General features: G+C 41.2%; 1 protein-coding gene across 1 annotated transcript in view; it reads right to left on the bottom strand.

The window, feature by feature from the left end:
• Window positions 1-16,108, bottom strand: part of LOC108665388 (protein split ends) — a 51,825-nt gene extending 35,717 nt beyond the window's left edge. The window contains exon 1 of the mRNA XM_018152139.2: window positions 15,925-16,108. Coding sequence (XP_018007628.1) covers window positions 15,925-16,007 — 83 coding nt within the window. The 5' untranslated portion in view covers window positions 16,008-16,108. The remainder of the gene's footprint in view (window positions 1-15,924) is intronic.
• Between the last annotated feature and the right edge of the window lie 1,933 nt (window positions 16,109-18,041).

Raw genomic sequence — 18,041 nt, 5'->3', positions numbered from 1 at the left:
TTAGTGTAAAAAAATAGCTGAATTTTGAAGAAAAATAATGTCATATCTGATCAGAAATTCTTTAGAGTTTAGTTTCTCGAGCTGTCGAATAATAGGTACAATAACAGGGTAAACGATGCTTGAAATTAATCCAAATGACAGGTCAACAAAATCAGGCAACGAGTTTCGCTCATCACCGAGCATGATGAGTGGAGGAGGAGCTTCCAGGATGGTTGCAGGGTAGACTACATTGAACTAAAACGCAATAAATTATAATTTAAATGAACTTCCAGAAGATGATCCGTGATGGGCGAAACACGTCGTCACTTTGAGACTCGTCGACCCTGCTTTTGTACAAATCTTTAGAGGGCGGAAGAAAATGAATTTAACTCCAAACAAGTTTGAAATGAAAATGACATTCTTTCAAACAAATTTCTTCTGGTGAAGGGCTCTACCTAAAATAAACGAATGCTATAGCAAAGAATACAAAGACGCAACGGTTCAAATCAAACGTGGGCAGAAGCAGATAATTTAAATCAGAATTGATCAAGGAAAGCCTCTTTACTGCTCGTATCTTACGTGCCCTATTAGTGAACTATTAGGGTAAAAATGAGCTCGTTACGCGACTAAGTCATTCACAACAGATCGTGCGTTAGAGGCAAAAAAAATCACACTGCTAGATCATTTCATGATTAAGGCAGGATCTGAATATGGGATAAGCATACATTGTACATTACTCCGTACGTTGTGAACGTCACTGTACATTACTTCGTATACACTATACAGTGACGACGCTGTCCATCCATAATCATGTGGTGTTGTCACTAACTTAGCTGAATTAATCAGTCCTGAACTTGGAGCACAATTATCGGGTTATTGGTCTACTATCTCAAATGAATTTATCAGTCACGAACATGGAGCACAAGTCATTATTAGTTAGCGCTTATTGTATCTTCGACTTATTAGTTTTGTAATGCAGCTTATGATGTAGCGACGACCAACATAACAATTATTGAGCAGCAAATCAAGCGCAGAAAAGGCGTCATGGCAAGGGTTCATTCCCGGCAAGCTCGATGAGGAGTGTGAACAATAGAGAAGAGGAAGGGAAGTGCAGCAACGTGAGACAGGAGGGGGACATCAGCACTAAAACATCAATCAATAAACGATTCACGGTTGAGGGCTCCGGACTACCATGGTTACTAATGTTTGCGGCGCACACCCTTGCCTTGTGCACCGCCGCGCTCGCCCCTCCGCTCACTTCATGAATGTCAACCTTGACACTGAAATGTACTCATCTACGCTCATGTCCTTAGGGAATAAAGCTTAGGTAGGACGCCTACGACAGAAACGTCTTTGTTTCACAGCACATCTAGTGAGGCGAGAGGAGCAGTCGCAGTAAAGCTTCATCTGGAGCAATGTTCACAATTCAAGATATTTGTTACACGGGTACTAGCGATTCAATGCCAGCCACAATTTATAAAAAAATTTACAGAAGTTGAGACGAGATAGAAGGCAAACATGTGTGAAGAGTACGATCATTGAATACTGAAACTGCGCAGGAAATACGATCATTCGACGTCAAGAATTGACGAGCGCCAAGGCTGAACAACAGTAATGATACACTGGTGATACATACACTCGGTCTATGGAGTGTAGCAGATGGAAAGTATTCCCTCGGCCCAACATTACGGAAACGATCGTTTTTGCTAATAACTTGAAGCGCAAATTTAGAAAATCAACACGAGAGATTTCAAAAACTGAACACACCCAAGAATGCGTCTGAAGTGGGGCGTAGGAAAATGTTTCAAGCCATAACTTATCTCAACATCTTTTAACCCATGGCAATAAGTAAATAACGGAGCTCTCCATTAGAAACATGTCGGTGTAAACGTCACGTCCAAGCCGTATTATAAACAATCATCGCAATGAAAAGTATGTCACAACAAATAGACAATAATTAAGTAGGCGGCCTGACCAAATATCAGCATGAAGTGGTGGTACAAAGCAGCATCAGCAGCAGTTCTCCGATACACTAAGACCGGATCTAGGAACAGGGAACGAACGGCTGCTGGCGCTGCAACCCTCTACACCAGCGGCTACATCACCACTACGACGTCAAAAACATCAACAATAGCAGGAACCACGCAACCAACGGCACACTAGAGTGCGGAGCAGCAGAACATTTGGCACAAGCGCGCACACCAGCCGGCCTAGCCACATCATAGGAGAGGCGGAGACTTGGCACCGTTGCACCAGCGAAGCTATGGAACGATACACCACCTCACTCGTGCACACACGCACACGGATCATCAGCATACAAACACATACAAATTACTGCTTCATTAGCACATTAATACACCATTATTCAGATCAAACGACACATTAATACACCATTATTCAGATCAAATTTCGAAATAATGATTGTTTAAATCAATTTACGAAGTTCGATTTTATGAATAAATATAATAAATTCCTTTCTTGCAAATAGCGGCAAAACATTCAATACTTGGTGAGGCATGTAAAATGGCAAAAACCATTCATAAAAGACCTAAGATAATTAGTAGGCTTGAAGTGAATATCATACCAGTGTAGCACTACACAGCAGTATTCACATTTTACGTCGGCTAATGAGAAGATTCGAGTCACATAACTGGCCTGGTGAGTTCTTATTCTCAGTACAGTCATTGAAATAAGAACTTCCAGTATGTACCAACAAAGTTCATATTCAAGATCCCAAGATGGATGTCAAACGATAATTGACGAGAACTGAATATTCCCTATTGTGTTAAATAAATTTCGCTACATTATCCACGAGGAGGCCAGGCTACATTTTCTTACATAGAGATCACGTCAAGAGACCTTCATCTCAGCATTGAAACACAATTATGATAATATGATTCCATTCTTCACAAAAATTTACCAGCTACTTCCCTTTAAGTACAAGGCATTTCGCTAATGACTAAACAATTAACCGTCTGAAGCTAAAATCAAGGCGCTATTGAAACCTCGCTAATGAATGTTAGGCATGGCTCGAGTTCCTACTGCAAATCTTACACCATACGTATAGGCCCACAATCTCATATGACATGCACCACTGTCTCATCACATTCATTCTTGACCAGGTGACACGCTGAGTCAGAAATCATGGCTGCGAATTCTAGTTTTGCAACCAGCAATGCGCCAGAGCAACTCAGCTCCGGCCTCAAGCATGAGGCTCCGGCTGCTGCTACAGTAACCAAGCATATACACAAAGGACCATCTGCTGCTGCGGAGTTTCATTTATCCTCAATGCTTTTCTTAAACGAGTTTCATCTGCTCATATTTCCAAAAAAAAAACGCATCCAAGTGCACGTTACCGGAACTGGCATAAGAATTTATTTAAGTTAATACGATAGTTAGTTCGTTAGAGCAACGACACTGCATGAGAAGGAACTAACATCGACATGGAAGTTTCTAAAACTAAGTTTCTCGCGCAACTCCTCCAGGAGCAACAACGCAACTCCTGCGAATAAAGCAACTCAAGTTTAAAAGTCGTTCACACGCATACTGACTGACGACCTTGTATGGAGCTTCAAATCAGAATGCGCTATAGGCATTAATGAATATTACACGAGAACGTAAGGTATAAGAACCATGCCTGTCATCACACATACACACGCGGCCTAGCGTGTACGTGTGTGTGTACATGCGTTTATCTGTCTCAAAGTACGCACACGGCTACAAAAGCATACAAGAACTGTACACGAGCCCCCCCAACCCAACAGAAGCCCCCTATCAACACATCGCCATATACAGCATTTAGTCACTTAGTATTGTTCATTGCTACTGAAATAAAATAATATAAATTTCTATGAATACTCAACATATTATAATGCGATACGCTAAGAATGTAAATAAATTATAGACCAAAACGACATTCACTTCCCGGTGTCCCTTTGCCGCAAATCGCCCCATTCTCCCGCCATCTCTCCCTCACCCCAACTCCCGCGTCCCCTCCAAACGCCTTGGGCCAACTCTCGTTGCCTAGCGTCGCCACACATTTCAGTCTTCCACGTCAACAAACACTTTAATATTAACAACATTCTTACTGAATACGATTTTAAAATGAGTTACGAATAATAATATCATCATAATATATAACTAAAAGTGTATTTAATAATAAAAATTTAGTCAAATCGTCAGTAAACCAGCATTGAGGAAGATAATAGATTTTCCTAGCCTCGCACGGGCTTCCATCGACCGACTTAGCCTCGCACGGGAGCGCTTTCCGCACACTACAATCTTGGCTGTACTTTTACTAAATGCATCAATGGAATAGAAAAATAGTAAATCGATAAATCATCGTACTAAAATTGAAGAAATTAGCGGTTATCATTACAAAACGTTCATTAATATTTAGAGGTTATAAGTAGTTGAAACATTCGCTGATAATCGTAAACGGAACAAAGTTGGTTCAGAAATGCAGGCGCAAATTTAGATGCAGCTCATGCAGACGTACGCAACTCGTCACTTAAATTATGGAATTAACCCGAAATGTGAAACTTAACGATGGGGGTTAAAGTTGTGAGTGCTGAAGCAGAGATGATTAACGTCTCGAGTTAGTGAGCAAATGTAGGTGTGTTGCTAGTAGGTGGCGGGAAAACAGCATCAAGCAGGCTTAGAGAGCGGAAACGAAATCAAAATCACTGTACTATGCATCAACTGTTCTTCAAAACATATACATATACATGCAAAAAGATCGAAAACGGTGTGCATCTATAACTACTTTTCAGGAGATTTTTAAGCGTAGATCGTCCACCTAAGAAACCATGAAAGTACTTGTTGAATTACTCACGCAGGTGAAATGCAGTTGACGAAAGGTCGGTTATTGCCATTACGGCTAAATGACACACACGCACAAGGAAAAAACTTGTTTCACGCGACTAGTCGCTTTACCCGTTATTATCAAATAAGCAACACATCAGTTTACGCGTCATTAAAAAAATAAGATCGAACTGATCGACAAAAAATCTCCTCCTCGCTGCACAGCAAATTCGATATCAACCATACATGGCTGAGACGTAACAAATTTGAGACAGCCAAATAGAACATGGTGCGCGGCGGTGGCAGTCAGGACCAGCGATAATGCACCAGGTTTCTGTAGGGATATTGGCGTATGTGTTAAGTGAGGTCCTGAAACTCGTTTCTACTCGAGTTGGTTAAACTTCAAAGATATAGACAAATGGCATAATACACGAAGAATGCGGCAGAGTTCGAGGAATCGAATTTGGCAGGATCATCATACATGCAGTCAACGGTAACTACAGAAAGGTAACAGTACAAGAAATAAACACTCAACCTTCAAGATATGCGAAAAAAATGTCTCAATTAAAGACGATGGAAGTATCTTAATTCTAAAGTATGAAGCAATGACAAATGCACAGAAAGCTTTCTCGGGTGTGCAGAATGATCATCCCTACAGTGAAAGCGGAAATACGACAATTAACTAAAGTCTAACGTACGTGATAGCTTAATGTTAGGATCGTCATATGAAAATCAGAGCTAAGCCAAGATTCAGACAGCTTGGCCAGCAGCGATTTAAGCGTTTCCACCAGGGACTAACGACATGTTCGATCCGGGTATCAGCTGATCGAAATTGGCATCCTAAAAAAAAAATCCAGAAAAAAGCCTTTAGTCCATTACGAGTATGAATGATGAAGTGAGACAGGATGAAAATATAGAATTTAATAAGTTCGTCAGAACAATCAGCTGGCGTCATGATGCATTGCATGCGTGAGAGTTCGAGGCCAGCTCATGAATGAAAGTTTTAATGTACGCGTTTCTGTTAGCTAGGATATGGTAGATCATGATGCAATTCAAGTTGAAAACTGATGAGCATAGGTGGGTACGTGTGAGCCTGTACCTATCACACTTGTACTCGTGAACACTTGCTGGCACATCTGTACAGAGTCAGAAGCTGCATGTCATGTCTGACACATTCTTTTCACTGCAAAGAATGTGTCAAGAATCTTGAGCTATTTTCACTGCAAAGAATGTGTCAAGAATCTTGAGCTATTCGATCTCCTGATGCATAACAATGAAGATTTCGGAGCAAAAATATGGGACTGTTTTTTTTTTGTAACAAAAAAAGCGTCACTTTAAATTTTTATTATAAACCCAGGTTGCTACAAATAACAAGTTTGTTCTCACAAAAGTGATCTTGGCCAATGAGAAAATTATATCTTGGCTCTTTCGCTACAAATAAAATTTGGTTTGCACCACATTAACAAAGAGACGGTGGTCCTTCTCATCATGACAGGAATCTCTGCTCCAGAGCAAATGCTCCTCTAGGTAATCAACGTTGACTGGTAACTTGTAGGCTAACATTAGACCAAAGAGAGCATTGTCCCAAATAAGTATTGTCCATTATAGGGGAAAATCTCATTTTGCCTTAACAGCACAAGAAAATGCAAGCACTTCCTACATTGAAAATAACAACTAGATCACATAAAAAAGGTAGCAACGGACGCATTCTGGCGTTATGACAATTATTTTTAAACGCACCTATCTAGATGAAAATGTAACCGAACATTTTGTGCAGGATCCGGACAGCTGAGAACTCTCAACATGATACCTTTTGTCATACAGAAGTTATACCAATCTAGACGCAGGATGAAACGAGAAAGTTACAGCAGAGCTCGACTGTTATGATATGCATCTGGATACAAAAAAAGAGGAAGCCAGTGAAGCGTGTTGAGCAGTAGCGTCGCTGACGACGCGCAGTTACTCGTTAACGGCTGCACTCAGCGGTGAAAGACGCCGCGGCGCTGCTCCAAGCAAGGAGCTTCACCTCTCGAGGAACATGGCGACGCCTTCCAGCGTACTTCTCTCAACATCGCAGGAGATGTCTTGCATCCATCATATCCCAAAATGATTGGTGACAAACAATTTACAGCCAGCAAGACTGAATTCTTCCGTGGTTTACTGCTTCACCAGATCCTTCTAGTTTTTAGATAGGACGACAGAAGTTCGTTATTCTGCAACAGATCTCAGCCGACTGTTTATTCCCGCCCGTCTATAAGAGCTAAAATGCGAGTGGAATGACATGATGTGGAGGCTCATCAAAGCAAGCCATGTGTTCAATATCCATGTAATTTATCACCTAATCTACGTGTTACGCTGTCTATATTTGTGATATGACTAGTGCGAGTGCAGGTATAGGTGCAGCCACGACGAAGTCTTTGCGGGACACAGCAGCATACGGAGTAAGAGAGCTGCATTGCTCTGTGCTGTTCAAGAGCAGCTGACGCTGAATAGTACTGTACATGTGATAAAACTCATTACCTACGACTTACCAGACTAAATTCGGACAAATTTTAGCACTCTTCGAGATCTGATAGTCTCAAGTGCCTTTACCTGATCGACAAAAATTCGAGTAAAAGTTTAAAGTGCACTATTCAATATTTCAAGAACTCGTGTTATACCTCACTGCTTCGATCTCAAAATCACATCAAAAAAGATGTAAGGCATTAAATAAACTTGCAATTGCTCCAGAACGATTGGTTTTTCAATGCTTTTTTCAGCAATAAAAGAAATGAACATGTTATTCACATTTTACACGCAGTCTTAATGCTAATCATCCCTGTCGCGCTCGCTTGCCAGGTTATCAAAAATATGGGGAAGGACAGGGTATATAAATATGATCAAGTTGAACATCCCAAAGAACGCAGGGTGATGCACACTACATTGCGAGCCGGTGCTGGCAACGACGAGTGAAGTGCGTCAATTGATATAAGTGGATATGACCTCAGTCAACACGAAATCCGAACGGTCCTCACTCTAGCTATGGTCGTGTCGAGGATCGTTGGAGGATAACAACTACAGTGAGTTTAACGCAGGAGTGGTAAGCTCAGAGAGTATTGACACGAAGATAGATCTTCTCAGGTACTACTCACGTACGTCGCCAACTCTTCGGGTCTACGTGCGGCTCAAGCCGTGATAAGAGTTTCTCAGAAAAACAGATTCGTTGTTTCTTTGTCACGGTAGTGGGCAAACGTATGCTATCGAAACAAAAGTTAACGAGTTACCCTCAGAATTATTGCAGGGGAAAACAATGACTAATTCTCCGTTAGCCTTGGTGCTCCGAGCATAAATCAACATAATGAAAAACTAAATACAAAAATTTAATGTTGCTCAAGTTTTCAAGGAACTGCGAGATCCAGAGCGCAAGCTTCAGTGCAATAAGCAGTACAACAAATTCAACAGAACGAAAGATACAGAACAGCTGACACTCCGCTCATACAATGCGCTCCAACCCCCCCTCCTTCCGCACTGTCGGTCGCACCCCCACTCCCCAGTGCACCCCCCTCCCCACCACAAACGCGGTAAAGGTTGGCGAACTTTCACCTGGGCGCTTGCTGGAGCAGACATGGTAGCTGTCGCTAGAACCAGCTCACGTGTTTCAAAATTTGCTTGTCTAATCAACATATCTGCCACTGCCGAGTTATCTTCAATACGCATCTCGTTCTACGAAGCAATAATACGATAAACGTTTTTTTTTAACAGCATCGACAACTTTGTTATTGAAAATAAAGACCACGTTAAAGATAACTGAGCACGGCCTGCAGACATGATTATCCAGAACGTCTTCAACAAGTGGAAGTTATATATCGTGATGTCCACAGATTTTTTTAGGAATAATTGAAAATAAACAACATAGGATAATTGTACAGGGAAATTAAAAGTAAATTTTAGCATAAATGTAGCTCTTAGCTCGAATGGACAGCTCTTAGCTCGAAGAAAATTAGCAGTTTTTTGGAACGATCATTCAGCAGAAATATATTTCGACTGATGAACACTATTTCTATCATTAAATGGCGCCTTACACTGTTCCTTTTTTAGAATGCAAGACACGAGAAATTTGTTAGAATTTTAGACCTTGGAAATAGAGACGAAGACTGAAGCCTTGCATATTTTAGATAGAATTTTTGTCGATACCGTAAACGAGTGGGTAGGACCAAACAGTAAGACTGGGCCATATTGGTATTTTCAAGGCAAACGAGCTCCTTCACTCAGTCAACTTACAACAACACGATACTCGCACAAGTCCTACGGTGGTTGTGCGGCACAACCTCCGCATGCTAAATCTACCATGAAACATGGAATTCCGCAGCTAGCCTAGTCTAGGATAACTTATACGGACACAGAACCCACGAAACTAACAGTGGTGAGAATATCCGAATTAATAGGTTTAACACCGAACATAAAAAAATACATTAAATGCAGCATCCAAATTGCAGGAAGATACAACATCCAAACTTTAATAATTGTTCGCAACGCAGAGTAGACTATATTATACGTGAATTATTTTTCAGACCAAATACGCTCGCAGTTTTAGTAGCTTCACTGCTCAGGGATGCACGCGACAAATTCACCACACCATTAATGATGCACATTCTACCTATGCTTACAGATAATTATTCCAATAAAGCCCACAAACCGAAAAGTTGTCAGGCATTATTCAGTTATTTAAAGCTGTGAACGACTCAACTGCAAAAGGACAAGAACATTCATATTAAAATATACGAATATGGGATCATAATAACTGCAGAATTAGTAACGAGATAGAATTACACGAAACTAATACGTTGGAAACAAAACACTAAATTAGGCCATCATTAACCACCAGCACTGGAGACCTTCCAGGAGTTATTGCGGGTGTTGTGCAGGAGAAGCTATGACGTGTATAGCCACGTGATCTCGGAGCCAAGGCTGACGACATAGCAAACACTAGAGAGCTTATATAGCCATCGTTTAACATCAACAGAGGTATAAATTAAGATTAGGAGATTATACTGTGATTAAAGTGAATTATGCGGGAAAACTCATTTCCACAGTGAGCTTATCAATAATGAGATCTTCACCATACAGTCAAAGTCTTCTGATAAAGAACTTTACATGGCCAATTCAAACGGGACAACGCGGATTTATGATTTCAGTGGTGGCAAATATCAATCGTCAATAATAACTTGAAACTACCATTAGGGGATTGAATTATCATCCAGTAAAAACTTCCCAGTTACATTAGCAATCAAAACAACTGCAATCGATGTTGTCAAGACGACAGATGAGTCAAGTACGCACGTCAACATGGAAGTTGGTTACACTAAGAACTTCCAGAGAGAATTCCAAGAGATATTGATTGCACTATGCAACTCAAACACAAACTATAATGGAAGAAACTTCTGATCGCCCACCAGTTATATTCTCCAATCTGTAAAATAAGAATAATCCTGCATGGATTGTGAAAAATATACATCATAAATAAATATTTCTTGCATTTGCAAGAACTAAGGTTTCTTTACACTACGTTCATATAATGTGGAAAGCACCCAGGAACGCCGGTTATGGTCAGTGGATCATAGCGGATTGTTGAAAGAAGCACATCTTTCGTCATAGCACATCTTTCGTCATAGCACATCTTTCGTCAAAGAAGCACATCTTTCGTCATAGGCACTGAGTCTTTCGTTCTGTCTGACCATAAATACACGTGTGTTACAAAATGCAACGCCGGGCTTTCCTCAAATGGCCGGCAATTTCGGAGAAAGATTTGATAACGGAGTTGTCACTTCCTGATCGCCTCCTTAAAGTAATAAAAAATGTATCAGCGCAAAATTTAATCAAGGTATTAACCACCGGTGGCAAGTCATATGACGAGTGACAAGAGAACGAACGCGCGCAAAGCAATAAATTAGTAACTGTGCAAAGCATACTTACAAAATCCATACATAAATCCACCAGACGAAACCAAATCCACTTGAATTCATCATCGAGGGCATCAAAGTTATTGTTAGTGTAAGAAAATCATCCACAGTATCCATCATTTCTTACGGAAGTGACATTCGGGTTCTATATGCGTCGTTTGATTTCAAGTCGAGATGTCATATGCGTAAGTTTGACAACAGTAGCATTCCTGCAGTGGCCAATTCGTATGTCCAAGAGTCGAGTTTACGAATCGTACGACTTGAGTCGTTTTCAGGCTCAACAACACAGCATTACGCGATATTCGCTAGACGGGTAAATCATCAGGACAAAGAAGCAGATAGTCTCAGAAATCGGCCTGATAAAAGATCAAAAGCTCGAATTTGAGTGAAGACCAGCAAGTAAATACCTCGTTTATTTTCGAAAATTATCAATTTCAAAAGACATTTGAAGGAGAAACGCTAAAAACCTAGCAGTAATTGCAACGAAAATATGTTAACTTTAAAAATATATCAAATACGTCGCATAGTACTAGAAATCTACCATCTTCAGTATTCAGTCTCCCGCCCTCCATTAACCCACCAACCATCTCCCCTTACCCAACAGAGTTCACATGGCTTGGATACGGCCCCTACACGGGCGTCGCCAGCCCCGAACCAATGCAAAATCGAATTCCAACATAGCTTCAGCATTCTGAATGTTGATGCATTTCCCGTACAGCTTAGATGCAGTTGAAACAGAGGCTTTCTAATTGATAATCGAATGAATACCATGCCAGTAAATTTTTTGCTCCATCTAACCTTAGAGAAACACTAGGAACTGTACCAATATTGACGTTGGATACGATGGCCAGCAAAGGGTCCAAGTAAACAGCGCATTTGCTCGCGTCAACTTCCAGGAAAGAGTTGGGAACGCAGTACTTCTGGAGCACCGCCCTCGGTACAGACTTCCCTCTGAGTCATAACCCCTCATCCCCCCGACCCCAACGCTGCCCCCATCACAACACGTGACTCCTCTCCCTCCCCCGCCCCTACCCTACAAGATAGCAGACGAGCAGCCCAACTCCACGTCACGGCTATCGAACTAAATAAAGAACATTCATGAAAATACAGCAGACAGCCCAGATACTGGGCTCGTTCAGAGCAATTAATTGACAATGAATTATTTTAACAAATTACTTTCTTTTACCGAAATGTTTGTTCTAATAAAACGACTGGATACATACAACACAAAATGGGCAGACACATAAAATTCTTCATCTGCCAATCACTAACTTGTGCTATCAACAAATATGAAATCGAGCAGAAAATTATAGTAATTACGCTTCATTTTTCATTATGAAAGACAAAGCTTAGTTAGCTTAATAGCATCGATCGTAAGTCGTGAAACCCAATCAGCATGAACATGGAGAGATTTGGAGATACAAAACAAGACGATAGGTAAAAACTACAATTGAGGAGAAATGAAATCGATTAGAGCGTCTTAAAGCCAGAGAAATTATCCAACAGCGAACGCATCTCTATACAAAGAAGAGTACCTAACACACTAGTCTATTACAACTGTCGCTTAGTAATAATAACCGATCATTTAGACAGGAAAAAGTAGCTAGTGATAGATTAGGATGTTATACATGACATTTTTGTAGACTAGGTATAATTTTTAGAAGAAGACGACAATGAATATCGAGCGTTGAAGCAGTTCATCAATGAAAATATATACTGTTATCTTCGGTCAATGCACTCGGTGTGCTCAGTAATGAATCTCTCTCATATTGAAGAAAGCTGTTGTTCTGCGCTTCAATTGTTTCGAACCTTGGAAAACACCCAAAGACTTGAATTATAGTGGAGGCGTATCAGAAAGCCCTCAGCTATAATTTATGCCAAATATTATAAAATCACCCATGAAACCTATTGATTGGCGATGAATATTATTAAATGGATATGCATGAATACGCTGAGGAGAGACATAAGGTAGAGCGGTAGTACAGCGGAACTGACAACGCAGGAAACGTGCGTCCAGAAGAGTTGGTGAAGCAGTGAAGCTTGCATCATTACGAGCGGCGGTAGCATCGATCTTGCCGGCTGCAGTGCGACACGACCAGATACGTTCTACGAGTTCTGGCAGTAAAAGACAGGCGTGTAGAGTGAGTGTAGCGTTGTCACAGCTACAGCCACAAGATACAACGTGCTGCGACACGACCAGATACGTTCTACGAGTTCTGGCAGGAAAAGGCAGGCAGACTTTCAGAGAGTGTAGCGTTGTCACAGCTACAGCCACAAGATACAACGAACAGTGGACGACCCTAATATGGAGCAAGCTATAAGAGTAGAGTGAAGTGGGTATGAAGGCCAGGTAGACGCTGCCCGGAGCTAGACATCCAGACACGAAGTGAACGAGGTGAGGCGGCAGCGGCCGAAAGAAGGACGCCAGCTAATACACTAGAGTGGCTGCTGATAAGTGATGGGTGGGGCAGCAGTGCCACATCACCAACACTATCAGACAAGCAACACGCACAGCATTACGCGCCCCCAGTACTGCAGGCTGTACCACGCACAGCATTACGCGCCACCAGTCCTGTAGGCTGTACCACTAAACTACAAAACATATGATTTTATATCAATAAACAAACTTATTTTAGGCGCAATAGTGATAGTACAAAGACGCAGGAATTGTAAGCACAGGATGATACAAGTCTTGGTTCGAAGACTACGGGTAAGATAGAAGACGGTTTCCGTGGGATCACGGAGCAGGTAGCGTGCCTACGGGACCTAATGAGCACCCAAAAATAGGTAAACATCAGCAAACCCAATGAGCAGGTACAAAAATTCCTCGCGGGAGAAGGATGGCCTGTGTATGGAACCATGCGCCTCGTGACAGCTTTTTAATGCCAAGTGTGATCCGTATATCCAGAAGGTGCGGAATAAGATTGTAGAATAAATACTAAATAGAATATGCGGACAGAGAGGAATGCCTCATGCGCTCCTCTTCGCCTAACTTGTCTGTGCTGGACCTGTCAATCTACAAATTATGCAACCCTATTTCTGTACGTGGCGGATCAGTAAGCCACTCGATATGAATGAAAACCATAGACATCGTGCTTCAATTTCATTAAATTTATTTTCTTGTATTCGAGCAAGTTTTCTGAAATCTAATTTTTTGCATCCCAAACGTGCTGCATTTAGGGATTGCTTTGCGTTTCTACAAAAAAAGTAGGCGATTGATAGCTCATTGCGTCGTTATTTCAAAATTGATGAACATATGTTAACGGCAAATACATGCCACAGATATGGGTTATTTTTGCAATCGTTTTCAGAAGCACTTGGCAGCTACGTGGCTACGTGGAAATATTGCGTTGTGCCATAAACAGAATATATTTTAATGTCCTTTAGAATAATTGTACACTTCCAATCAATTGCAGTATATGGTGACTCGGTTCTTCGGGGATAATTTCGATCAGAACTAAACATGAATTTCACGCAGCTCAATGTCGTACAGGTACTGACTGTCACATGACGCATTAGTCGCCACTCAGAAGAAACTGCACTTACCGCACAGCTCGTCAGTACAAACCGTATAATACTGTTCAGAACTACGCTTCGTAGGGTTCAGAACCACACCGAACCGAAGTCGTTGTTATTGGGCTCAAAAAATGTGGTTCAGATTTATTTATGAAATGAATCGTTTTTATTAAAGGCCAGCGACGTAAGTGCTGTGACGACGTAATCGACATAAACAGTAAACTGAAAAAGCTCAATGCTGGGTAGACTTATTCACTGCTGCCCGAGCTATACTAGCATAAAGTGATACATTTCCTATTAACGAATAGTCACGTCTCTATTTGAACCCGTAACGTACGATACGTCGTAACATGGACGTGGACGTAAATTCAGATGCGTAGAATACGTGCAAGAAGTGTATCAAATACGTGCGTCACTTTTTACTTTGAAGATATGCGATTGAAACTCACGATTTCTACAAGGATTCTTTGTTGTACTTCGTAATCAAATAGCATCGTTTCATAAATCCAAGTCAGAACAACGTGACGATTCTCTTTTACTCTACTTACGTTCAAAACGTTGACTAAAAATTACTAAGTTTGAGACAACTCCAGTCAATAACCCTAACAAATGTTGCGCAGTGCTGGTACCTAGAAGTTGACCGATGAACAGGACCGTACTGGACCTTTAACATCGTAATGTTGAAGTCAGAAGCATTTATATCAACATAACTATAAAACAATATGTATTATGTAGTTATAACTATACGGGTAAGTCTCAATACGTAGATCACGTGTAGCAAGAAGCAAGGATCTCAAAGCACAACGACATAGACGGTGATAGACCGACAGTTGAGCGGTGGCGTCAGGAACAGCGACGAAAAAAAATGTCGGCAAACCAGACTAGAATTCGTTGGCTGTAGATGCGGTAATGGTCTACACTATGAGACAACACTATTAATATATCATAAACATCAATGCAAATTGCAACAGATGAGTAGAAGCAAGACGTCTAATTGCAGAGCATAACGCACTAATTAGACGACTTGCTTGATGCTTCTAGTGCTACTGATCTGCGCACCAGAATGAAAAGATGTGCAGTAAAAGTAAAACAGTTAAAAATGTCAGCAGGTAACAAAAGATTTATTGGCAAGTATTGAGTCGATATTTTCTTGGCGAAGGTAGATTCTTTAAAACGATTCGCGAGAATTCAAAGGAAGTTATTAAAGCCCTAAATACTTACTAAAGTAGTCCACTGATTATACCTACAATCCTTGCCCTAAATTGTTAACACTGAACTTTGAAGCAATATCAATATGGAAGTTAATAATGGAACTTGCTCACCGTCACCAGAACGATAAATCAATAAGTGATATTTCACTACACTTTCTCTACACTAAAATTAAGGTCTCAGACCTGAAATACGTTTAAAATTTTCAACCAAACAACTAGGTACCAAATTAGGTAGGTAGGCCTATTCCTAGGAATAATTCAATATTAAGGCTAGCAAATTAATTATGCGTGAAAACTAAATCATCTCTTATGAACTTCCTGAACTTCTGAGTTCTTGGGTATATTACTACATTTAACAACTATTGGCAAGTAATTAATTAATATTAACAAGAGGAGCACAGCGCGCCACAAACGTAGATCGCAGCGAAGCAGACGGCAATGGACTGACATGACAGTGAACGTCAAGGAGCACGTACCGTTTAAAGTGATCCCTTATACGTTCTTCACTTATATTCTCCGGTAAGTTTCCAACCCAGAGATGTCGTGTCTCTCTCACCATTTTGCTTCAACGTAAACATGGGTGAATATCATCCCATCACTCTTGAACCACTAAACACTTAACACACTCATATATTCTTATTGGTTGAGACTTGACACACACTCGCTTCACTGTCTCAAGCGTAACTGATGGCCGAGTTGGCTGTAGAAGTGGCACGCAGCAAATGTTAAGCTTCCCAACTAGTAAAAGAGTCTGACTCGCGCGAACAGAAAACTGGTTCTTGGATAAAGCGAGTTTAGAGAAGCTCAACTACATGTAAATAAGCCAAAATTATCACTTCACTCGTCAGTAGAAGCAAACCTATAAAATAAATGAATAAAACTAATAAAAAATATTGATGCAAAGTTTTATCATGTGATAAGCACCTCTATTCATCTTATTATTATATTTCATAGGTGAATGGAACAATCACAAAAACGAGTTTATCCATTCACCTCAAAAAGCAAGGGGAATTTTTTCATACATGGATACATAATTGTTGCAGGACCAGATATGATAAGTATTTCCGTGAAAAACGTAAAAAAATACTTTGCATCCTATCCTTTGGTGTTTTTGATCGTGATGTCTTTAATTATGAAAATTTCACCATAATTCATGTGTTCAATACACTGTCAAAAACGAGTTTATCCATTCACCTCAAAAAGCAAGGGGAATTTTTTCATACATGGATACATAATTGTTGCAGGACCAGATATGATAAGTATTTCTGTAAAAAAATACTGTGCATCCTATTCTATGGTGTTTTTGATCGTGATGTCTTCAATTATGAAAATTTCACCAAAATTCATGTGTTCAATACACTGCTTAAGCAATACCTTCATGCATGATTTAACAAATCAAACCCAATGGCTTTAGTAAACAAAAATTCACTGTAATTGATAGAGATGCAACATGCATTTCATTTCAAATAAATACATAAATATATACAGCAGTTTCAGCGTTTATATGCCGTAGGCCTATCGCCGATTCTCAACATTACAGAACATTCACAGCATGTTGCGGCCTCAAACTTCCAATTCACTGCTCCAATTCTGCCGTGCTTAACCGCCCGGCCTCCTTGCCGATTCAGACCAGAAACTGGCGCACTGAACTGGGTTCGAACCCGCACCTCTCTGCTCCAATCCCGGTACTCTAAACTTCAACCACAGGGCCACCCTGGCCATGCCACTCGTAACACTGTCGTAAAATTTTACCACCCTCCAAATTAACGTGAAGAAATCGACTTGAATGTTCTAACTCTAAACCTGGGTTTGGCGGCAGATGATGTTCAACGAACGTACATGAAACGTATTACTTGATACTTGATAAGTTCAGTGTAAAAGGCCTTGCGGCCTGTTCACCACGCCTGGTTGGGGGGTTTCTTCTTGACTATTTGGCCTGGTTGGGTTGCTTCTTGACTACTTGTCAAATGCGTGGCTAGCAGTTAGTCTAGAAGTGCCAAAAGGGGAGCTAATGACAACATTCGGGGTCGTACCGTTCTCTGCGTGTTGCCCAGTGCTTGTCGAGCCTGATCTTGAAGGCGTTAATAGAGGGGGCAGTGACGGCGCTGTCCGGCAGGCTGTTCCATATTGACACGACTCTGTAGGAGAAGTAACCGGCTCTGACGTTCAGTCTGCAGCGGCCCTTGGCGAGCTTCAGGCTGTTCCCGCGGGTATCTATGCTGTCGTGAAGGTGCAGCTGAGAGCGGTCAACTTCGTAGGCACCGTGGACGTACTTGAAAACGTCGATTATGTCCCCCTTAGTCTTCTGTGCTCCAAGCTGGGTAGACCGAGCGAGGCGAGGCGTTCTGGGTACGCCTTGTCCATGAGGCTTGCAATAAGTTTGGTTGCCCTCCTCTGAACGTCCTCCAGGTCGGAGCACAGAGTCTTGTGTCTTGGCTGCCAGACTGAGTGGCCATACTCGAGCATTGGTCGAACGAGGGATTTGCAGAGCTGGATGAAGATCTCAGGCGTGATGCAGTCGAATGTTCGCCTTATAACACCCAGTACTCTGTTCGCCTTAGCTGTTGCTTGCGCTACTTGGCCTTTAAAGCTC

Source organism: Hyalella azteca, unplaced genomic scaffold, assembly GCF_000764305.2.
Source record: "Hyalella azteca isolate HAZT.00-mixed unplaced genomic scaffold, Hazt_2.0.2 contig6071, whole genome shotgun sequence".
NCBI classification, from domain to species: Eukaryota; Metazoa; Arthropoda; class Malacostraca; order Amphipoda; family Hyalellidae; genus Hyalella; species Hyalella azteca.
The sequence above is the reverse complement of the archived record's forward strand: the minus strand, read 5'-3'. Positions and strand labels throughout refer to the sequence as shown.